General features: G+C 40.0%; 1 protein-coding gene across 2 annotated transcripts in view; it reads left to right on the top strand.

The window, feature by feature from the left end:
• Positions 1–16,170, top strand: part of SECISBP2 (SECIS binding protein 2) — a 31,941-nt gene extending 15,771 nt beyond the window's left edge. For both annotated transcript variants that reach the window (XM_048503621.1, XM_048503623.1), the window contains 10 exons: positions 1,076–1,180; positions 3,355–3,498; positions 3,627–3,750; positions 4,608–4,777; positions 5,653–5,791; positions 6,752–6,911; positions 10,719–10,939; positions 11,369–11,523; positions 13,878–14,079; positions 15,473–16,170. In XM_048503621.1, the coding sequence (XP_048359578.1) occupies positions 1,076–1,180; positions 3,355–3,498; positions 3,627–3,750; positions 4,608–4,777; positions 5,653–5,791; positions 6,752–6,911; positions 10,719–10,939; positions 11,369–11,523; positions 13,878–14,079; positions 15,473–15,582 (1,530 nt within the window). In that variant the 3' untranslated portion in view covers positions 15,583–16,170. The remainder of the gene's footprint in view (positions 1–1,075; positions 1,181–3,354; positions 3,499–3,626; positions 3,751–4,607; positions 4,778–5,652; positions 5,792–6,751; positions 6,912–10,718; positions 10,940–11,368; positions 11,524–13,877; positions 14,080–15,472) is intronic.
• The last annotated feature ends 1,104 nt before the right edge of the window (positions 16,171–17,274 follow it).

Genomic DNA, 17,274 nt, shown 5'->3' with positions numbered 1-17,274 from the left:
TTCCCTTTATATATCATTCGATATAGCATGGCAGGCAGAAAGTATAATGTTGATCATAGTACATATAGCAATCCAAGCAGCACTGGCAGATTCTGTGTTTAGTGTCATCATTGTTCCTGTCTTCCCTATTGTTAAAATTTAGATTGCAGGTTTCTTTGGGTATGGGTGTATGTTTCCTGCTTGTTGATTTTTGCTATGGAGTGCTATGCTGGAACTCTACAGACACAGATGTAGTCACCCCACCAGTTTCAGTTCCTCAAATGGTGTACTGGCATAGAAAACTTTATTTTTTTAATCTCATCAAAGGCTGTGTTAGATAAATCAGTTAGTCCACATAAAAAATTAATATTTTAATTTGAATGTGAATTTTTTTGCGAAATCTGTAACTGGGACTTAATATAGTGGTTATTCCCCTAAGTGGACTTATGTTAATAAAGGACACAGTCCATCCTTTTGAATCCCACTGTTTTCATCTGAAACAATTATGCACCTTCTTAGTTCTCAGATTGAAATAATCATAAGTGCCTAACTTTGATTGCTGCCAAAAAAAAGTTTAAATGAAGACAATTAATTTGTACCATTTATATACTGTTTTAGAAAGTCAAAAGACCGTAACATACATTATAGGATTGTTAGAAGCAGTATAATAAAATAAAGTAGGTCAGCATTGTTATTACAGATGCGGGAGAGAGAGGGTGGGTGTCTTTCTTAGTGAGTGCATGGCAGAGATGAGGCTCAGATTCAAAAGATTCTGATTCATAGAACAAAGTATGAACTACTTCACCGGCTCCCAGATCAGGAGGTATGCAGTGGTTTCTTCCACTCAACACAAATAGTAGCAGTAAAATTTTATTGTTTGTGACCATAGGTCCACCACAAATAATTCAGTAGTTAATCTATATGAAGGAAAAAAATGTGCTTAGCAACATTGATGGTATTTGTAAGATTGGGAATGAGTCAGACATGCACATCCTAGAATTCCAAATGGTTTGTTGATAAGGGAAGGTAGATCACCTCTAGGGAAAATGTGAGTGTAAAATATAGCCCAGGCTAACTCAATTTTTCATTGATTCAGGATGATGAAGAATTTCCTGACTTAGCTGCTGCTACTGTTAAAAACTACAAGTTAGGGACTCCAAAGTTCTACTGTTCAATCCCTACTACCAAGGATCAGAGTGAAGTAAGATATTTTCTTTTGCATTGATTGTGCGACTGTAAGATTCAATTTTGCATCTTTTGCTCAGCTTCTTGACAATAAATGGTCTAATCCATAGGTGTCAAACTCGCGGCCCTCCAGATGTTATGGACTACAGTTCCCATCACCCCTGCCAGCATCATGTTGGCAGGGGATGATGGGAACTGTAGTCCATAACATCTGGAGGGCCGCGAATTTAACACCTGTGGTCTAATCATTCCATCAGTGGTCTGATCATTTCAGTTTTAATCGAAGTGTGGCAGAAAGTGTACTGACAGTTTCACTTGTAAGAAAATAAAGCAGTTTCCAAGATTGTGTAGAGGAAGATTCTATATTTTAGAGCTGCATTCTTCTAAGCCCCTGGAATTCAGTGGGGTTAGAAGGATATTGCCTGTGTTGCATTTCATTCGAGTTTTGTGTTTAGAGATGTAAAACTTCCAGAAATTTAGTAGCAATGGAGAGAAAAATGTTTTTTCCCTGTTAGCTGGGGGAAGGGGGGGATGGAAATTTTGGGAAGAATTGGAGCATATGCAATACTTACAGTCCTATTTAACCACAACTAATTGTATGGCTTTAACAACATTCAATATGAATCATTAATACGGTAACTTTCTTAGCATATAAAATTGCAATATTTGATATATTTATGGAATTTAAAAGTTATAAATGCCTTAGTTTTGCAAAATTACAAATATATCCAGAAAACTGCAACCTCACCGAATGCTATTATAGTACATGTACCTTAATTTTGTTACTGGGTTAGAGAGAGCTAAAGTTCTTAGTGAAGTTTCCATTTTCCTGTGAAGCTGTAGTGCATTTGCTGCCCCACCTTCAGCTGACCTTTTTTCTCCCTCCTGCAAGGTAGGGCAATAAGCTGCTTTCTACCCAGTCTATGGGTAAACATGCCACAGTGCTTTGAGGTAGAGGAAAAAAGGTCAACTGCAGCAGATCGAAAGAACACCCAGAGGGTAAACAGCTGTTGAGAAGCCACAAAAGCCTTGCGTGCTCCCTCATGGAAATGTGGAATCCTTCTAGATACAGAAATGTATCTTGGAGAACTGTGAATGCCTATATGCCCGCCTTGCCTTTAAAAGCATGTCACTCATTCTAAAAGAGGAACTCTTTCATGGGAGATTTTTTCCCTCCCCAACATTTTTCCCTCCCAACATTTTAAAATTTTATGTCGGAAAAAGTGAAAAGAGGCCTTGGAGCAGGGGAACAGAAAGAGAACTTTTTTTCCTGTGCTTTTCAGGGTTTTTTAATGGGCCTTCACATTTTTGTTTGTGCATGATGCTTTCAGCATGGCCAACTGCATGCACCACCTTAAATCCTTAATGATTGTTGGTGATTATAACTATAAATTGTGCCACTGAAGTGGTTCTGGATTAAAATCACTGTTTGGAGTGCTAAGTACCCTCAAGAGTACAGACCATCCCTGGTCTAAGGAAACATTAAAGTCTAGAACAGCAAACCCCTTCTAAACCAAACCTCTGGTTCTGTAACCTGAACAATAATCCTCCTGCACTATGTCAGCATTATCTACATTGCAGAGTAAAATAGGCCAGGTCCCAGATTCACTAAGGAGGATCAGACTAAGCATCCATCTAATGCAGTATCCTATATTGTTCAGTTTCCATCCAGAGTTCGTTCCTACTGCTGCTTCCAAGCAGTTGGTGGTGAGAGCAGAATTTACTTTTATTGATGCCAGAGAGAACCAGCAATTCTGGTGCCAGCTTTCCTGCAATGTGTTACCCGTAACCTTGGGAAGCCCCTTCACCCTCAAGTGTTGGTTTTTGTAAGGTCAAAAATCTGAAGCAGGAAGATGGGAATGGAGAGCCCAGTTGTGCAAGAAATTTCCATGCTTTTTTATTTCCACATCTGTAATCTACATTTAAAAATGATGGTGCTGAGCAGTTTAATGTTTGCTTGCTAACTTGCATGAATATAATGTATTCTTTGATAGACTCGTTTTCACAGTGTCATTCTAAGCAGAGTTCCACCTTTCTTAGTCCCAGCAGCACTTAGGATGACACTCTTAATTTTCTTCTGAAGTCAATGAACTTGGACTAGCAAATTTGAACTTTTAGTAGAAAGTTCAGTAGGAAGCATCAAATATATATAACTTCATGGTGACTTAGTTACATTTCTGTACTTCAAAGGTAATCCTAACCAGGGATTCTGAATATGACTTTCATGATGGTTATCCTCACAATCTTCTGGCAACACCCAAGCCAGATATACCACGTGGAAGAAAAGTGGGCAGACAACCTTCATCCAGTATAACAGAAAAAAGCAAAGCACAGGTAAGCCAGTTCTTTCCATCTTGAATTTTTTTCTTATGAGAACCTGAAACATAGTCATAGGCATTCTAGATACAGACCAGTCTTTTTTCCAAAGTGAAAGAACTTTATATACCTTACTCCTCCTTCAGGGGTCCTCTAAGAGCAGTCGGAAGAAAAGCCAGCTTCCTGTGCAGCTGGATTTGGGAGGGATGCTGGCTGCTTTAGAACAAAAACAGCATGCAGAGAAATCACCAAAGCCTGTGGTGCTTTCAGGTATACATTTTAAGAGCATTTTTCCTTAAAAAAAAAGTGGTATGTTTTTTCAACATGTTGAATCACTTCTGACTTATGGGGACTCTATGAATATATTACCTCCCAAATGTCCTATTGTAAACATCCTTGCTGGTCTTGCAAACTGGGTGCCAGGGCTTCCTTGATTGAGTCATCTCATGTTGGATCTTCCTCTTTTTCTGCTGCCTTCAACTTTTCCTAGCATTGTTGTCTTTTCCAGTGAGTCTCATAATGTGACCAAAGTATGGTAGCTTCAGTTTAGTCATTTTAGCTTCTAGGGAGTGTTTGAGTTGATCTAGAACTCACTTATTTGTCTTTTTGGCAGTACATGGTATCCATAAAACTCTCATTCAATTCCACATGTAAAATTGAAATAGTTTTCCTACTATCAACTTTCTTCACTGTCCAACTGTCACATCCATACGTAGTATTTGGGGAATACTACAATATGATTTGACTTTGTCCTGGTCTTCAGTGATACCTCCTTACACATAAAGATCTTTTCTAGCTCCTTCATGGCTACCCTTCCCAGTATCAGTCTCCTTCTGATTTCTTGGTTGCAGTGTCTCTTTGGGTTGATGGTGGAACCAAGGAACAGAAAATCTAGAAAACTTCAGTTCCTTCATTGTTGTGTAATTAAAGTTGTGTAATTTTCCCATAGTATTACTTTTGTTTTCTTGACATTCATCTGTGATCCTGCTTTGGTACTTTCTGCTTTAACTTTCATCTGCTGTTGTGTCAAGTCATTATTTTCTGCCAGTAATGTGGTGTCATGTGACATATCTCAAATTGTTAATGTTGCCTTCCCCAATTTTCACTCCCACTTGCTTTTATTTCAGTTGGTAGTGCAGTAACATTGCCTTCAAAGGATTATACACCAGTAACAAAAAGTCATCAGGTACACCAAGAAAAGGTTCCTCATAACCCATTGGACTCCAGTTCGCCTTTGGTCAAGAAGGGAAAGCAGAGAGAAGTCCCCAAGGCAAAAAAGCCAACGTCATTGAAAAAGGTGCATTCACTTGGAACCTTTCTTCAACATCTAGAATCACTCTTATTCCTCCGACTCATCAACATGTCTTATGCTGGAGTTGGGTGTTGCCTTTGCTTTGTTTTAAATTTCTTCAATTATGAGAAAAAAAACCCTACTGCATATTAATTGGTGATTCAGGTTACCATTCTTTAACAAAATCAATTTTAGCTAAATATACCTGCCTGTGAAGAAAGGTCTTTGAATTATTTCTGTGCAAAAATGTGTTAAAGGCTAATATCTGAGACCAAGTATTATTTAAATTTGGGAGTGAGGGAAGTCAACTTTTGATTAAGCTACTTCTAAATTCATCCAAAATGATTTGAATTATTATCTGAACATTGAGTCTTCCCCAGCATAATACTAGTTCTTTCCTGTGGACAACTATTGTTTGCCATTGTGAGTCTGTTTTTTCTTAAGACAGTACAGTCCCTATTATCCCCCCAAACGCGCAGCTGCAGTTAGCAGCTAGGATTGCCAACTCCAGCTTGGATAATTCCTAGAGATTTGAGGTAGTGTCTGGGAAGAGAAGGGAATTCCACAGGGATACAATGCCACAGAATCCACCCATTTCCTCTGTGAAAACTGATCTCTGTAGTCTTGGTATCAGTTGTCATTCTGGGAGATCTCCAATTCCTACCTTGTATTCCCATGAATAGTGTTTGTAGCTCCAGTAGTTAGACATATGGCAATTCAGAATTCTCACACACTCAAAATTGTATTAATTCCTGCATTCTATTGGAACACTAGTATTAAGGATTGGAAGGTAGTTACTTTGTGCAAGTGGGAAGATCTTCCTGGAAGGAGGTTAATGTTTGTTTGGAATTTTTTTTTATCAAAGTTGTTGTTTTTTAAAGATCATTTTGAAAGAGAGAGAACAGCGGAAACAGCAACACCTTTTGGATCAGACAGAGAGCCTGAAAGAGAAAAAAGCTGATCAGCAATGTATGGAATCTACTCCTGAAGATGAACTACTTTCTCAAGATACCAAAGCAGGTATAATTTGAATCTGATTGCTGTTAGTTTTCATTTCTAGGCAAGGAACCTTTTATCTTCACAGAAAATGAATGTCACTAAAAAGTTATGTTGAACTGCTTTTTAAAATTGTAATTGAAATAATATGTATGCACAGATTGAAATCTAAGGGTTATTTATGAAATGGGATCCTCTTTTATTTCTCTGTGGATTTTGATAATATACATATACATAAGTAAATAACAATGACAGTTAACAACTTTGAAGCTTAATTACAGACATAGCCAAGTTTTTATTTTCTGCAGAAACTGCTAGTCACTGTTTAATCTTCATTTCTCCTTCCCAAATTTGATCTGGTTTCTGATACTGACTGCACTCAATATCAGGACTTCTGGGGCACTGAATATTGAATGCTTGAAATTAGAAGAAATGCCATATTATGTGACACATTCTTTTTTCTCATTCTTCATTATTATTTTGTCTAGTATATGTTTTGCAGCTGATTTTGAAAGACAGAATGATGCATTAAAAGCTCTTCTTATTGGCCTTTGCTTTTTTTTAACCTTTGTGTTCAGTGCATTGATCTGCTTTCAATGTATTGAGTAATTGGTTGAATTTCATACGTACCAGAATAGCTTCCCCACTGATGTAATTTACTTTATCTTTAAAGGTTGCTTAAATTGTAACTGCATGTATCTAAAAACAATGTCATAGCAAGGCATATACAACAATCTTAATTGCTGTTCTCCCTATAAATGTTACTTTTTATCAAAAGATACCTTGAGAACAATCTGTCAAAGATTTGTCAATATTATTTTGTAATGTTTATGTGCACATTAATTTTATACCAGTTTTATTTTGGCAATCTGTTGTTCAGCAAAAAGGGAAAAAAACTGACAAATGTCTAGTGTGGGTCTTACATTGATAAACAAAAACCACATATCTTTTGGTTATCCAGTATATATTCAACTTTACTTTCAGAGACTACAGAAGAACCCCCTATGGATCTTGTAATTGTGACTCAGAATAATTTAGAAGTCCCTGTGCACTGTACAGAAGTCAGTGGCACCTCTGAAAATTCCCTTGTTCCTGCACAGCTGAATTCCACCCTTCCCAAGATCCACAGCAGAAGATTTAGAGAGTAAGTATGAATATCACTTGTTATATCTACCTCTCAATCCATGAAAGGAGATACTGGAACAAGCTGAACACCCTCACAATAAATCAAGTATCTTGATTAACTTCATACATGAGCAATGTAAGCAAACTGCATTGTGTGATGAAATTAGAAGTTTGGTTCTCTGGATAAGAGGCATCCTGAAGTCACATGCGGGGCAAGAGATACTGGAGAAAAGGTGCTCAGATCTTCAACCCACATTATTTCTGTAGGCATAGTTTGGAAACCTGTGGCTCATTCTACAAGACTCATGTAGAATAATAAAAAATTCATTGAAGTTCATTTTTATTGTAATAATAATACTTAGCATTTATAAATCACTTTTGAGCATTCAAAACATTTCAGTTTTGCATCCCTATAAGATAGGCCAGTGGCATTAGTTTCATACTGTAAAAAGGATAATCAGTGGTGGCAAACCTATGGCACGAGTGCCAGAGGTGGCACTCAGAGCCCTCTCTGTGGGCACGTGCAAACAGAGTGCCCCCCCTCACACACATCTAGGCTGGCCTGGGCAGCTGGGCTCGATTATTAGCATTAAACCTAAGACCTAGTTTTGGGGAATCAGGGTAGGTCACCCTGTTAAGCACTGTTAAACCCCACTGATTTTCATGCAAAGAACTAAAGCGCAATCCTTTACCTGGGAGTAAGCTTGGTTGCTTGCAATGGGGCTTGCTTCTGAGTAAACCCTCCTAGGGTCATAATTCACCCGTTGGAAGAGTTGCACAGTTGCTTCAAAGCAAAGCCACCGACTACCACCAAGCTTACTCCTGAGTAACGCATGCCTCGGAGTCAACCGTTTTTTTCTAAACTAAAACCTCAGTATTCAGGTTAAATTGCCATGTTGGCACTTCATGATAAATAAGTGGGTTTTGGGTTGCAGTTTGGGCACTTGGTCTCGAAAAGGTTCGCCATCACTGGGATAGATTGAGGCTAAGAGTTGCCAAAAGGTGCATGACAAATGTGACTCTCCTGTCTGGTGCCTTCTTTTTCATAGCTCAGTATTTTGACCAGCATTATAGAAAGATGTATTCTTTCAGATACCAGCCCATGGTTTCTAGATGACAGGAGACTGAATTTAGAAGACTACTTGTCCTAATCCTAGGCTCACATACATTTCAGGGTGTTCTGAGAGGAGTATAGGTCCAGGTGAAGGAAAGTGGGAGGTAGCCTTTGTGACCTGCATGCATTTTGTGTTAAGAGTTTGCTTTGGAAGAGCAAATGCCGGCACAGTTGCTGTATTTAAAGCTGAGGAATCCTACCTGCAACTCATGGACGTAGGTACAGGGGAGGTTCTCGAGTTCAACCTCCTCCATTCATGTCCAAAGCTCCCCCCTCCCGTTTGTGGGTTTTAAAAACATTTTTAGTGTTTTTTTTGTTTTTGGTCTGCAGGGGGCGCAGTTTTTAGGCTAGCAGCACCAATCTTTCAGGGATTCTTTGGGGGACTCTCCTGATGATACTACCCAGGTTTGGTGAGGTTTGGTTCAGAGGGTCCAAAGTTATGGACTCCCAAAGAGGGTTTCCAATGGGAGCTAATAGAAGATGGGGGCTCCACATTTGAGGGTCCATAACTTTGGCCCCCCTGAACCAAACTTCACCAAACCTGGGAAGTATCATCAAGAGAGTCTCTTACTGATATCACCCAGGTTTTGTGAAGTTTGGTCCAGGGGGTCCAAAGCTATGGATGCCCAAAGGGGGTGCCCCCATCCTCCATTGTTTCCAATGGGAGCTAATAGGAGATGGGGGCTACACCTTTGAGGGTCCATAACTTTGGACCCCCTGAAGCAAACTTCACAAAACCTGGGAGGTATCATTAGGAGAGTCTCCTAAAGATACCCTGAAAGTTTGGTGCTTCTAGCTTAACAATTGCACCCCTGACAGCAGGCACCCCCCAAATTTGCCCAGATTCTCCTTTTAAATCCACCCCCCTTCGGCACCCCCTTCAGTTTAGAAGAAGAAGAAGAGTTTGGATTCATATCCCCCCTTTCTCTCCTGTAGGAGACTCAAAGGAGCTTACATTCCCCTTTCTTTTCTCCCCTCACAACAAACGCCCTGTGAGGTGGGTGGGGTTGAGAGAGTTCCGAAAAGCTGTGACTAGCCCAAGGTCACCCAGCTGGCGTGTGTGGGAGTGCATAGACTAATCTGAATTCCCCAGATAAGCCTCCACAGTTCAAGCGGCAGAGCAGGGAATCAAACCTGGTTTCTCCAGATTAGAATGCACTTGCTCTTAACCACTACGCCACATTGAAAGTGATGCTGTTTCAGGGTGGGGGATAATCCACCCCAAAACAGCATCACTTTCAATGTTGTTTAACTGGGGACCCCATATTCTCCCTTTAAGGTGGATTTAAAAGGAGAATTTGGTCTCTCTAGTTTAAACACCATTGAAAGTGATGCTATTTGGGGGTGGATTCCAGCATCGCAGCGGCTGCCCGAGGGGTGGGGACGCAAAACTCAGATTTTGCACCGGGCTCCATTCTCCCTCTATTCCTCTGTCTAGAGGGGAGGGCAGAAGGAACTGCTAGCTGCCGGCTGGGAGCCCAGCTGGTGGGGGGCAGGGAGGACAGGGCAGGGGAGTCTGCCATCCCCGGCCTCGGAGAGCTGCTTGTATAAGTGCTGGGCCGGGGGCGGGGTTTGGGGAGGTGTGGCCATGCCCTAGGGGCGGGTGGGGTGTGGCCCCACCCCCGAACCCCCCATTAAAAAATCTATACCTACGTCCCTGCTGCATCTGCAATAGCAGCTCTCACCATGGCAGAGAACAGGAAAGACCAGTTATCACTTCCTCTCACTCTTCAGTCTTCTTTTGGCACAGAAGCAAGTCTTATTGCCCTTGCTATTAGGTAAACAAATATTTAGTCAAGTTTACCTGAAAATAGTTACTTCAGTTTGCTGCCACCAAGATTGAATGGCAGAAATATAACTACCGGTAACTGGGACATGGTATCATGTTCACGTCAGGAGCTGGGGAACAGATTGGTTTGTGGTTAGTTGTGTGTAAGCACCCTAATGTCTCTACAGTTCTCTTGCAAAGAAGCAACACACTGCCATCAAAGGCCTCAAATAGTTTATTTTCAAAAAAATGTTGCAGAGTCTTGTGGCACCTTTAAAGACTGATGAGTTTATTGTCTTTAAGGAGCCAAATGTCTTCCTTTTGTTTTTCTACAACAGACTCAGTTGAAATGTGCCACAAGAGTCTGTCAACCTTTCCATGACTAAAATATAGAATTATGTCTGTAAGCTCACTCCTGCCTGGGTCTTTAAATGGGAAAATTATTTGAACCCTAAAATACTCAGAAAGCAATACATTGCAAATGTCGTATTGTTCTGGAAAATAAATGTAACTCTGAGTTATTTTTCTGGGCTGTATAAAGGTGGTACATATTTGCAAAACTACAGATTTTCATTGTTAATTATGAACAGGTAGTATACACTTGTTCATTAGATGTCATTTAGTGGGCTTTCCAGTGGGCCTTCCAGATAGATCATTAATGAGCACAACTGTTGTGTACCTTCTTGAGGTTTTCCCTGCCTTCTTATAGGTAGATGCTATTCTTCATAAATATTTTTGATTTTCAGTTTGTGTGTTGTTCTGCTAAGGTGCCTGAAACCGTTAATTTTTTCAAGGTTTAGAAATGTGTATGAAATATAAAGTATTTTGATTTGTTCCTGACGTATTCGGCTTCTGTCCATGTGTTTTTCTGACTCTGTTTCTCTTTTTGCATGGAGTAGATGAAAAACTGACATGTTACTGAAATGGTTGGTTCTTTTTTTTAGTTACTGTACCCAGGTCCTTTGTAAGGAGGTTGACATCTGCGTAACTGATCTTTTGAAAGAGCTGGTTCGTTTCCAAGACCGCCAGTATCAGAAAGACCCAGTCAAGGCCAAGACAAAACGCAGGCTTGTTATGGGGCTGAGAGAAGTCTTGAAACACCTGAAGTTGAAAAAATTGAAATGTGTTATAATTTCTCCAAACTGTGAAAAAATTCAGTCAAAAGGTGAAGCTTGTGTTTTAAAAGATCATCTGAATTTACTAAAACATACGCAGACTGTATTTATGATTTGTGGTCTGGGTAATGAGAGATGTTTATAAAGCAAAGATCCCATTATTGAATATGTAGAGCTATCATGATAACTATATGGTGAAAGGAGACGTGATTTTTTTTTTGTCAGCTCAGCAGAGGCTACTGAACCACTGGCTTTCTGGCAGTGGCTCCCACCCCATCACACAGTGGCTCCCACCCATCATACCTTGCTTGAACTCAGGGGGTGGGGCTAGTGGCAAGGCTCAGTGGAGATTGATAGTGATCTTGGGGCCCAAGCCTCCACATTTGCTCAGAGTCCTAGAATCACTAAGACCTCCTCTGTTTGTTGGCAGTTTCAGTATCTTGTTCTCCATTTAACTTTGTCTTGTATGTTTGCACTAGGTGGGTTGGATGAGACTCTGCATCTCATAATTGACTCTGCTTGCGAACAGAATATCCCTTTTATCTTTGCTCTCAATCGCAAAGCTCTGGGGCGCTGTTTGAACAAAGCAGTTCCTGTAAGTGTGGTGGGAATATTCAGTTACGATGGTGCTCAGGTGAGTTTTGCAAAACTTTTTTTTCCACAATCTTGTATAGAATTCATTTGGATCAAAAACAAAGACAAAAGCTTAACTATTTGGCAGTTGTTGGTGAAATTTTCTGGGTTATTAACAACCATTTATTTTCTCAGAGGCATCAAATAGGTTTGTTTGAAAATCTACTGTCTGCCTCTTTTTTCTGTGAGAAACTTGCTTCATGTAGAATCATATCTGTAGGTTGTCACATCTAGCATTTCCCTCATTCCCTATTTTCCTATTGTTACACAGGCCCATTACTCATGGAACCCTTCCCTCGGTACTCTGGGCAGTGGACTTGCAGAAGGCTCTCCTTGCATTTCTCTGTTTACACACGAGGAGGCATTTCCTCCTGTCCTTGGAGTTTTCTTCAGAGAGCTCTCCAGGCCTGGTTCTCTTAACTTTAGCCATCAAGTGATTCTTAAAGGCACAGATCTCATTACATGTGAGACTGCTGGCTTAGCCTTTAGCACTTCGATATTACAGTTCCAAAAGTATCCCTCCCACCGAAATGAAAGAAGCAAAGCAGTTCCATGGATCACATGTTCATAAAGAAGGGGACTGTCCTAGAGCAAATATTCTCTCCCACTCGCCCCCCTCCACACAACACTTCCTGCTGCTGGTGCCAGAGGCTTGTTAATTCCAAGTTCTCTTTACATCGATATCTTGAAATATAAGAGAATTGTAGGTCGGTATTGTGTCAGTGAGTTTCTTTTCTGTTACTTAAAACAGCTGGAAACATGGAAGGAGGGGCTTGGGGGAAGGTGTGCAAAGTGATGAGAGGATGAGGGAAGGCTGGCCTTGGGCAGAAGGAAGATCTCTGAGGCAAAGCTGTGATCACTGACAAATCTGTCCCACTCTGGTGGCAAAGCAAATTAAAATTGTTGCTAGAAGTGGTCTCGCTTGCCATGGATAGAATGGAAGTGAAAGCGGGGCTTGAAGAAACAGGTCTGTACAAGAAATCTTGCTGCAATGGACATTCACTCCCATACACAGAAAACACATTGTGTGTAATTGGCCATAGACTAGATAATGATTTTCTGCAGGAATGCTTCATGCGCTACTAATTCTGGTTCAAGCACGTGCATCTAAATGCACATACCATTATGTCCCCAGTTGGTAGTCAATGTGACCTAATTGGAAATCTGCAGTGCAACCTGAAGGAAACTACTCAATCCTCAGTCTGTTTCATTCTTTTCCTGTTTAGCAACTTGTGCTGCCATGGCTTTGTTTTAGCTGAAACACTTTTAGAAATTAGAGTATTGAGATGTGTTAGGATCTGCGTCCATTAGATTTCTTGCCCTGCATTTCTGTTTATATTTGCATGCAGCAACAGTGTCTGTTTTGGCATATTAACATCATTTCATCATCATGTATAGGTGGATCATCTGGATCAGCTTGTTAGGATTTAATTCTGTAGCTATACCAGCTTGTCTGCATGGTCCTGCAATGTTCAGTGTGACTATGGAGAGTAACTGTGTGCTTTTCTAAATAGTTGTTGCACTGATTGACTAGTCACTTCAATTGTGTGGGATTAGGCTGCAAATCTGAAACAAAATCAATTGCACAGGCTCCACTGATCTCTGCAGTTGAAAGTGGTTGCAAGATTAGTCTATACAAATCATGCTGATTTTCAGCCGCAGGCTTTCATGGCCAGAATCAGCTGGCTTTTGTGGGTTTTCCAGTCTGTGTGGCTATGGTCTGGTAATTTTAGCTCCTAATGGTTTGCCTGCATCTATGGCAGGCATCTTCAGAGGCATGTTACGGTAAGATGACATGTGTAATTATATCTTCATGTACATAAGAAACCTAAGTTTGAATCACAGCCAGTCATATATGAGATTTGTGGTTTCTACTTGTTATACTGCTGCAGTCAGACACCCACAGTCTGAGCATTTAATTTCCTCTGTTCTGTACCGTTTCCAACATTCAGTGCTGGCAGCTTTATTTCCACCTTCAGCAAGAACATACCTTTGCACTTGTAGCATAAGAGGAATTGTAATACTCAGTTTGTTGTGGATCTAGGAAATTGGCATGAGTCATAAGCAGGTCCAGAGCCTGGGATCTAAGAAGCTCATGCAAAACACTTCTTGGATCAACGGGTAGTCCCTGTTGCTCGGCAGACAAGACTGACAAGCACATTTCTGACACTGTCTCTTAGTGAATGTTCTTAATAATGTGTTTAAGATTTTTTTCATTTTCTTAAGCTTGAGCATTGGTAGGAAATAGATAGGTTTTGCATTGTTGTATTTTAATAAGAAACTTCTGAAATGATAGCTGAGTACCAATCTAAAAGAGATTTATATAGAAAATATTTAAATATCTTCTTATATTAGGATTGTTTTCACAAAATGGTGGAGCTGACAATGGAAGCAAGGTTGGCCTATAAAGAAATGATTGCAGGTCTACAGCGAGAGTCTGCTGGTGAAGAAAATGAAAGTGATTGTACTCATTCTAAAACCCATTACGAAGAGAGTAACATACAAGATGCTGGTAAAGCACCCTTTCTGGAGTCTGATGAGGATGTCCCAAATTACAGTGAGTTTTTTCTCCCAGTCTGCAATCTCTTCTGTCTAGGTTTTAGAATTAAATTGATGTCTTCGTTTCATATGCCATTTTTGATATGGGTATGCTTTTCAAACAAGATGATGCTGGTCTTGATTCTCAACTAAATGGAGAATTATCTGAACCAATTTGCTTGTTGTAAACTGAGCTGGAAAATGCAGTGATTTGAGTGGCCACATAAAATGAGAAAAATATAAATAGAAACTTCACCTAAGCACTCAAGAGGCAACTTGACAGACATTTTGTGTGTGACTATAGAACTGTATAAATCCCAGGGACTATATAAATCACAGGGAAGCTCTCTGACATCTAAGAATTGCTGCTAAAGTGTGTGTATGTAATGTGTGAAAATGGAAAACAGAAAAAATTTGTCCCTTTTAGAAGCACTAGGCAGAACAAAAGGAAACCATCTATGCCTTATCTCAATTATAGTGCCATAGGGATCTCTAACATGGTGCCTGTTCTTAGAAAGCGGGTGGGGCCCCACAAGGCATCTGACTGGCTGTTGGAGATCTGAATGTCTGTGCAGATTTTTGCAAATATAGTGGCAGCTGCTGCTGAAACAACAAGGGAAGAATCTTCACTGATTACACTGTAGTAGTCATTGTATAATTGGCTCCACTTCCTGCAGCAGCCATTTTGTGGCTGCTCTTGCTATATCAGAATTCCAAAAGTGCCTGCAGGTTCAAAAAAGTTGGGGATTCCTGTACTATGGAATGCTGGGAAAAATAAAATGTGCATGATAGCGCACTAGCTCATGCTAGCTATCCTTTGCACCCACAGAACAAAAAAATGAAATAGCCTTTTAGCTATTTTCTGGAATAGTTAACTGTCAGTTGGCAGTAGCCTAAGCAAAGTTCTGAACAAGTAGAGGGGCTTTCCTTTCCTTGCTCTAAAACTGGTCCCATTATATTGGCAAAATATCTTCAGCTTCCTACATGAGGAAGCATATTCTTGTGTCCTTGAATGGCTGAGTGTTCTGGAATCTTGGTACGAGATAAAACAGTTCCAAAGTTAGTAGCCAAGATTTTTCAAAATGCAATATTCTCAAGGCTATGATGGCAAAAGTTTTCCATGAATTTCCATCTTTTATTTTTATGGTCATATTTACTTAGAAAAATGATTCTGAATGGAAAACAACCCCCCTCAAAATGTTATACACAATACGTTTTTAAAATTGAACTGTAACTTGTGTGTGAATTTAAGATACACATTTGGGGCGGGGGGGTTGATGGCATACCAGGGGAAAAATGTCTTGTATTCAAGTAAATATCATTTACCCTTCTGAGCATTCCAATATGCAGCTTCTGTCTTTTGATTTAACAGTTAAAGATACTAAAGTTGCTTTCATACTAATGTTTTCTAGTTAAAATCTGGAAGAGAAAGCTTGAGGAGGAATATAATCCTTATGTACTGGAGCTGGAAAATCGGGCAACTGCTGAAATGCTGTCGTTGGGTTTTGAAGAGCCTCAGTAAATCAAGACTGCCTTCTCTGGCCTTATTGGTTTTGTCTCTCTCTTTCTCTGTGTATGGATATAGATATGTAAATACTAAATTATCAAAAATTGATTATCCTGTTAATAAGACAGGGAATGTAATCAAGATGTTTTCTAAATTATGTCTTATTACTTCGTTTCAAAAAATAATTACTCTAGAACACAACTCTGGACTGTTCCAGCAGATCTCTGTCTGCATTATTGGGTGTTGAAACTGCTTTGACTGTACTTGGGTAAAGCAGCATCTGGTTCATTTGATGTGCCAGGGGGTTTGTCAAGAACAGATGCCAGACATCTTCAGGCCTGCGACATGCTTTCTGGGACTGCTCAGTGGTAATTTGGTATCAAAGCGTTTATGAAGTAGTCAACTGCCTGTCTTCCTAAAACCTAATGCATCCAAGGTGTTGAGCTGCCCTACAGCAACCATGAGGCAGGAATTGGGACCAGTGTCTTTTTGGTTTGTCTTGGCCAAACACCCATATTGAGTGTTGAAAAAGCCAGCTAGAGCCTAAAAATAGTACTACTGCTGTATCATAAGCATAAAGAAAGAGTCTATACATCCCAAAAATCTCACAGTTTTATATGCCTGGACTTTACATTCTCATTTTACATTCTCACAACTTTCATGCTAAAGCAAGTGGCTTTTTTTCTTTGGATATGATTATGATCATGTAAATAAATATCATAATGATGAAGGAGGACACAGCTATTTCCTAGCTTTAGACAAGCAGATACAGCCATCGCTATTTCCTTGTAAATTTTCCTTAACCCCTGGCAAGGTCAGCAAACACACTTTAAAACTCATTCCATTTCTCTCTGACAGAATGGGTAAAGTACTGTGGAGACTTCCTCATTAGTAGGTAGTTATATGAAAATACTATGAGATGCACTCGGATACTGCCATGTTCATGGAGCAGCTTGGTGAAGGTCAGATGCTTTTATCACACAGTGTTCAATGACAGCTCAATTCAAGCAAGAGATCTGTGCTCATGAGTAATGTCAGCTGCTTGGTTAAATGAACCCTGAATTGCCTTTTTAGAGTCAATGGGGAAGACTGAGACACTTTTGTTATTTACTGGGCTATGCTTGAATTCATAGTTCTACATAAGAAGTTGATTTTTCTGCTGCAGTGTTCTAAAGCAGTCTTTAGAGAGAGTTCAGGAACCTTTCTCATAGCAAGTTTACAGGCATCGAAGAAGAAGAATGGGTGTCATTAAAAAAATTAAGCTAGGTTTGGTGCTTTTTTAAGACTGGTCATGTACTGACAAATACAGCCTAAGGAGAACCCAGAGCCCCTGCTGATAAGGTGCCCCTTCTACAGAGCAGCATTTCTGACCTGGAGTGAACTTTGTGGTCAGAGTGTGGAAAGTCAAAGTTGGTTTGGGCTATCATCAAACCTTTTTGTCCTAGCAGGAGGTCTCTTTTCTGCCTGGAGCACCAACTGGCATGTGGGAGTTTGGCACCCTCTTCCAAAATGTGTTCAGCATAGACAAACATAGAAGATTAGTTGGTCATTTTGCACTGTTCCTTTTTTATGGTTTCAGTGGTGTGGGATGGTTCAATAGCTATTAAACAAAGCTTTTTACAGAGCAACTATTTCATCATCACTAAATCATCATTGCTCTCTGCTTGGTATTTTTGCTAGTTTCTTAATTAAGTGATCAAAAAGCCA

Source organism: Sphaerodactylus townsendi, linkage group LG07 (assembly GCF_021028975.2).
Source record: "Sphaerodactylus townsendi isolate TG3544 linkage group LG07, MPM_Stown_v2.3, whole genome shotgun sequence".
Lineage (NCBI taxonomy): Eukaryota > Metazoa > Chordata > Lepidosauria > Squamata > Sphaerodactylidae > Sphaerodactylus > Sphaerodactylus townsendi.
This window is presented reverse-complemented; position numbering and strand designations above follow the sequence as displayed.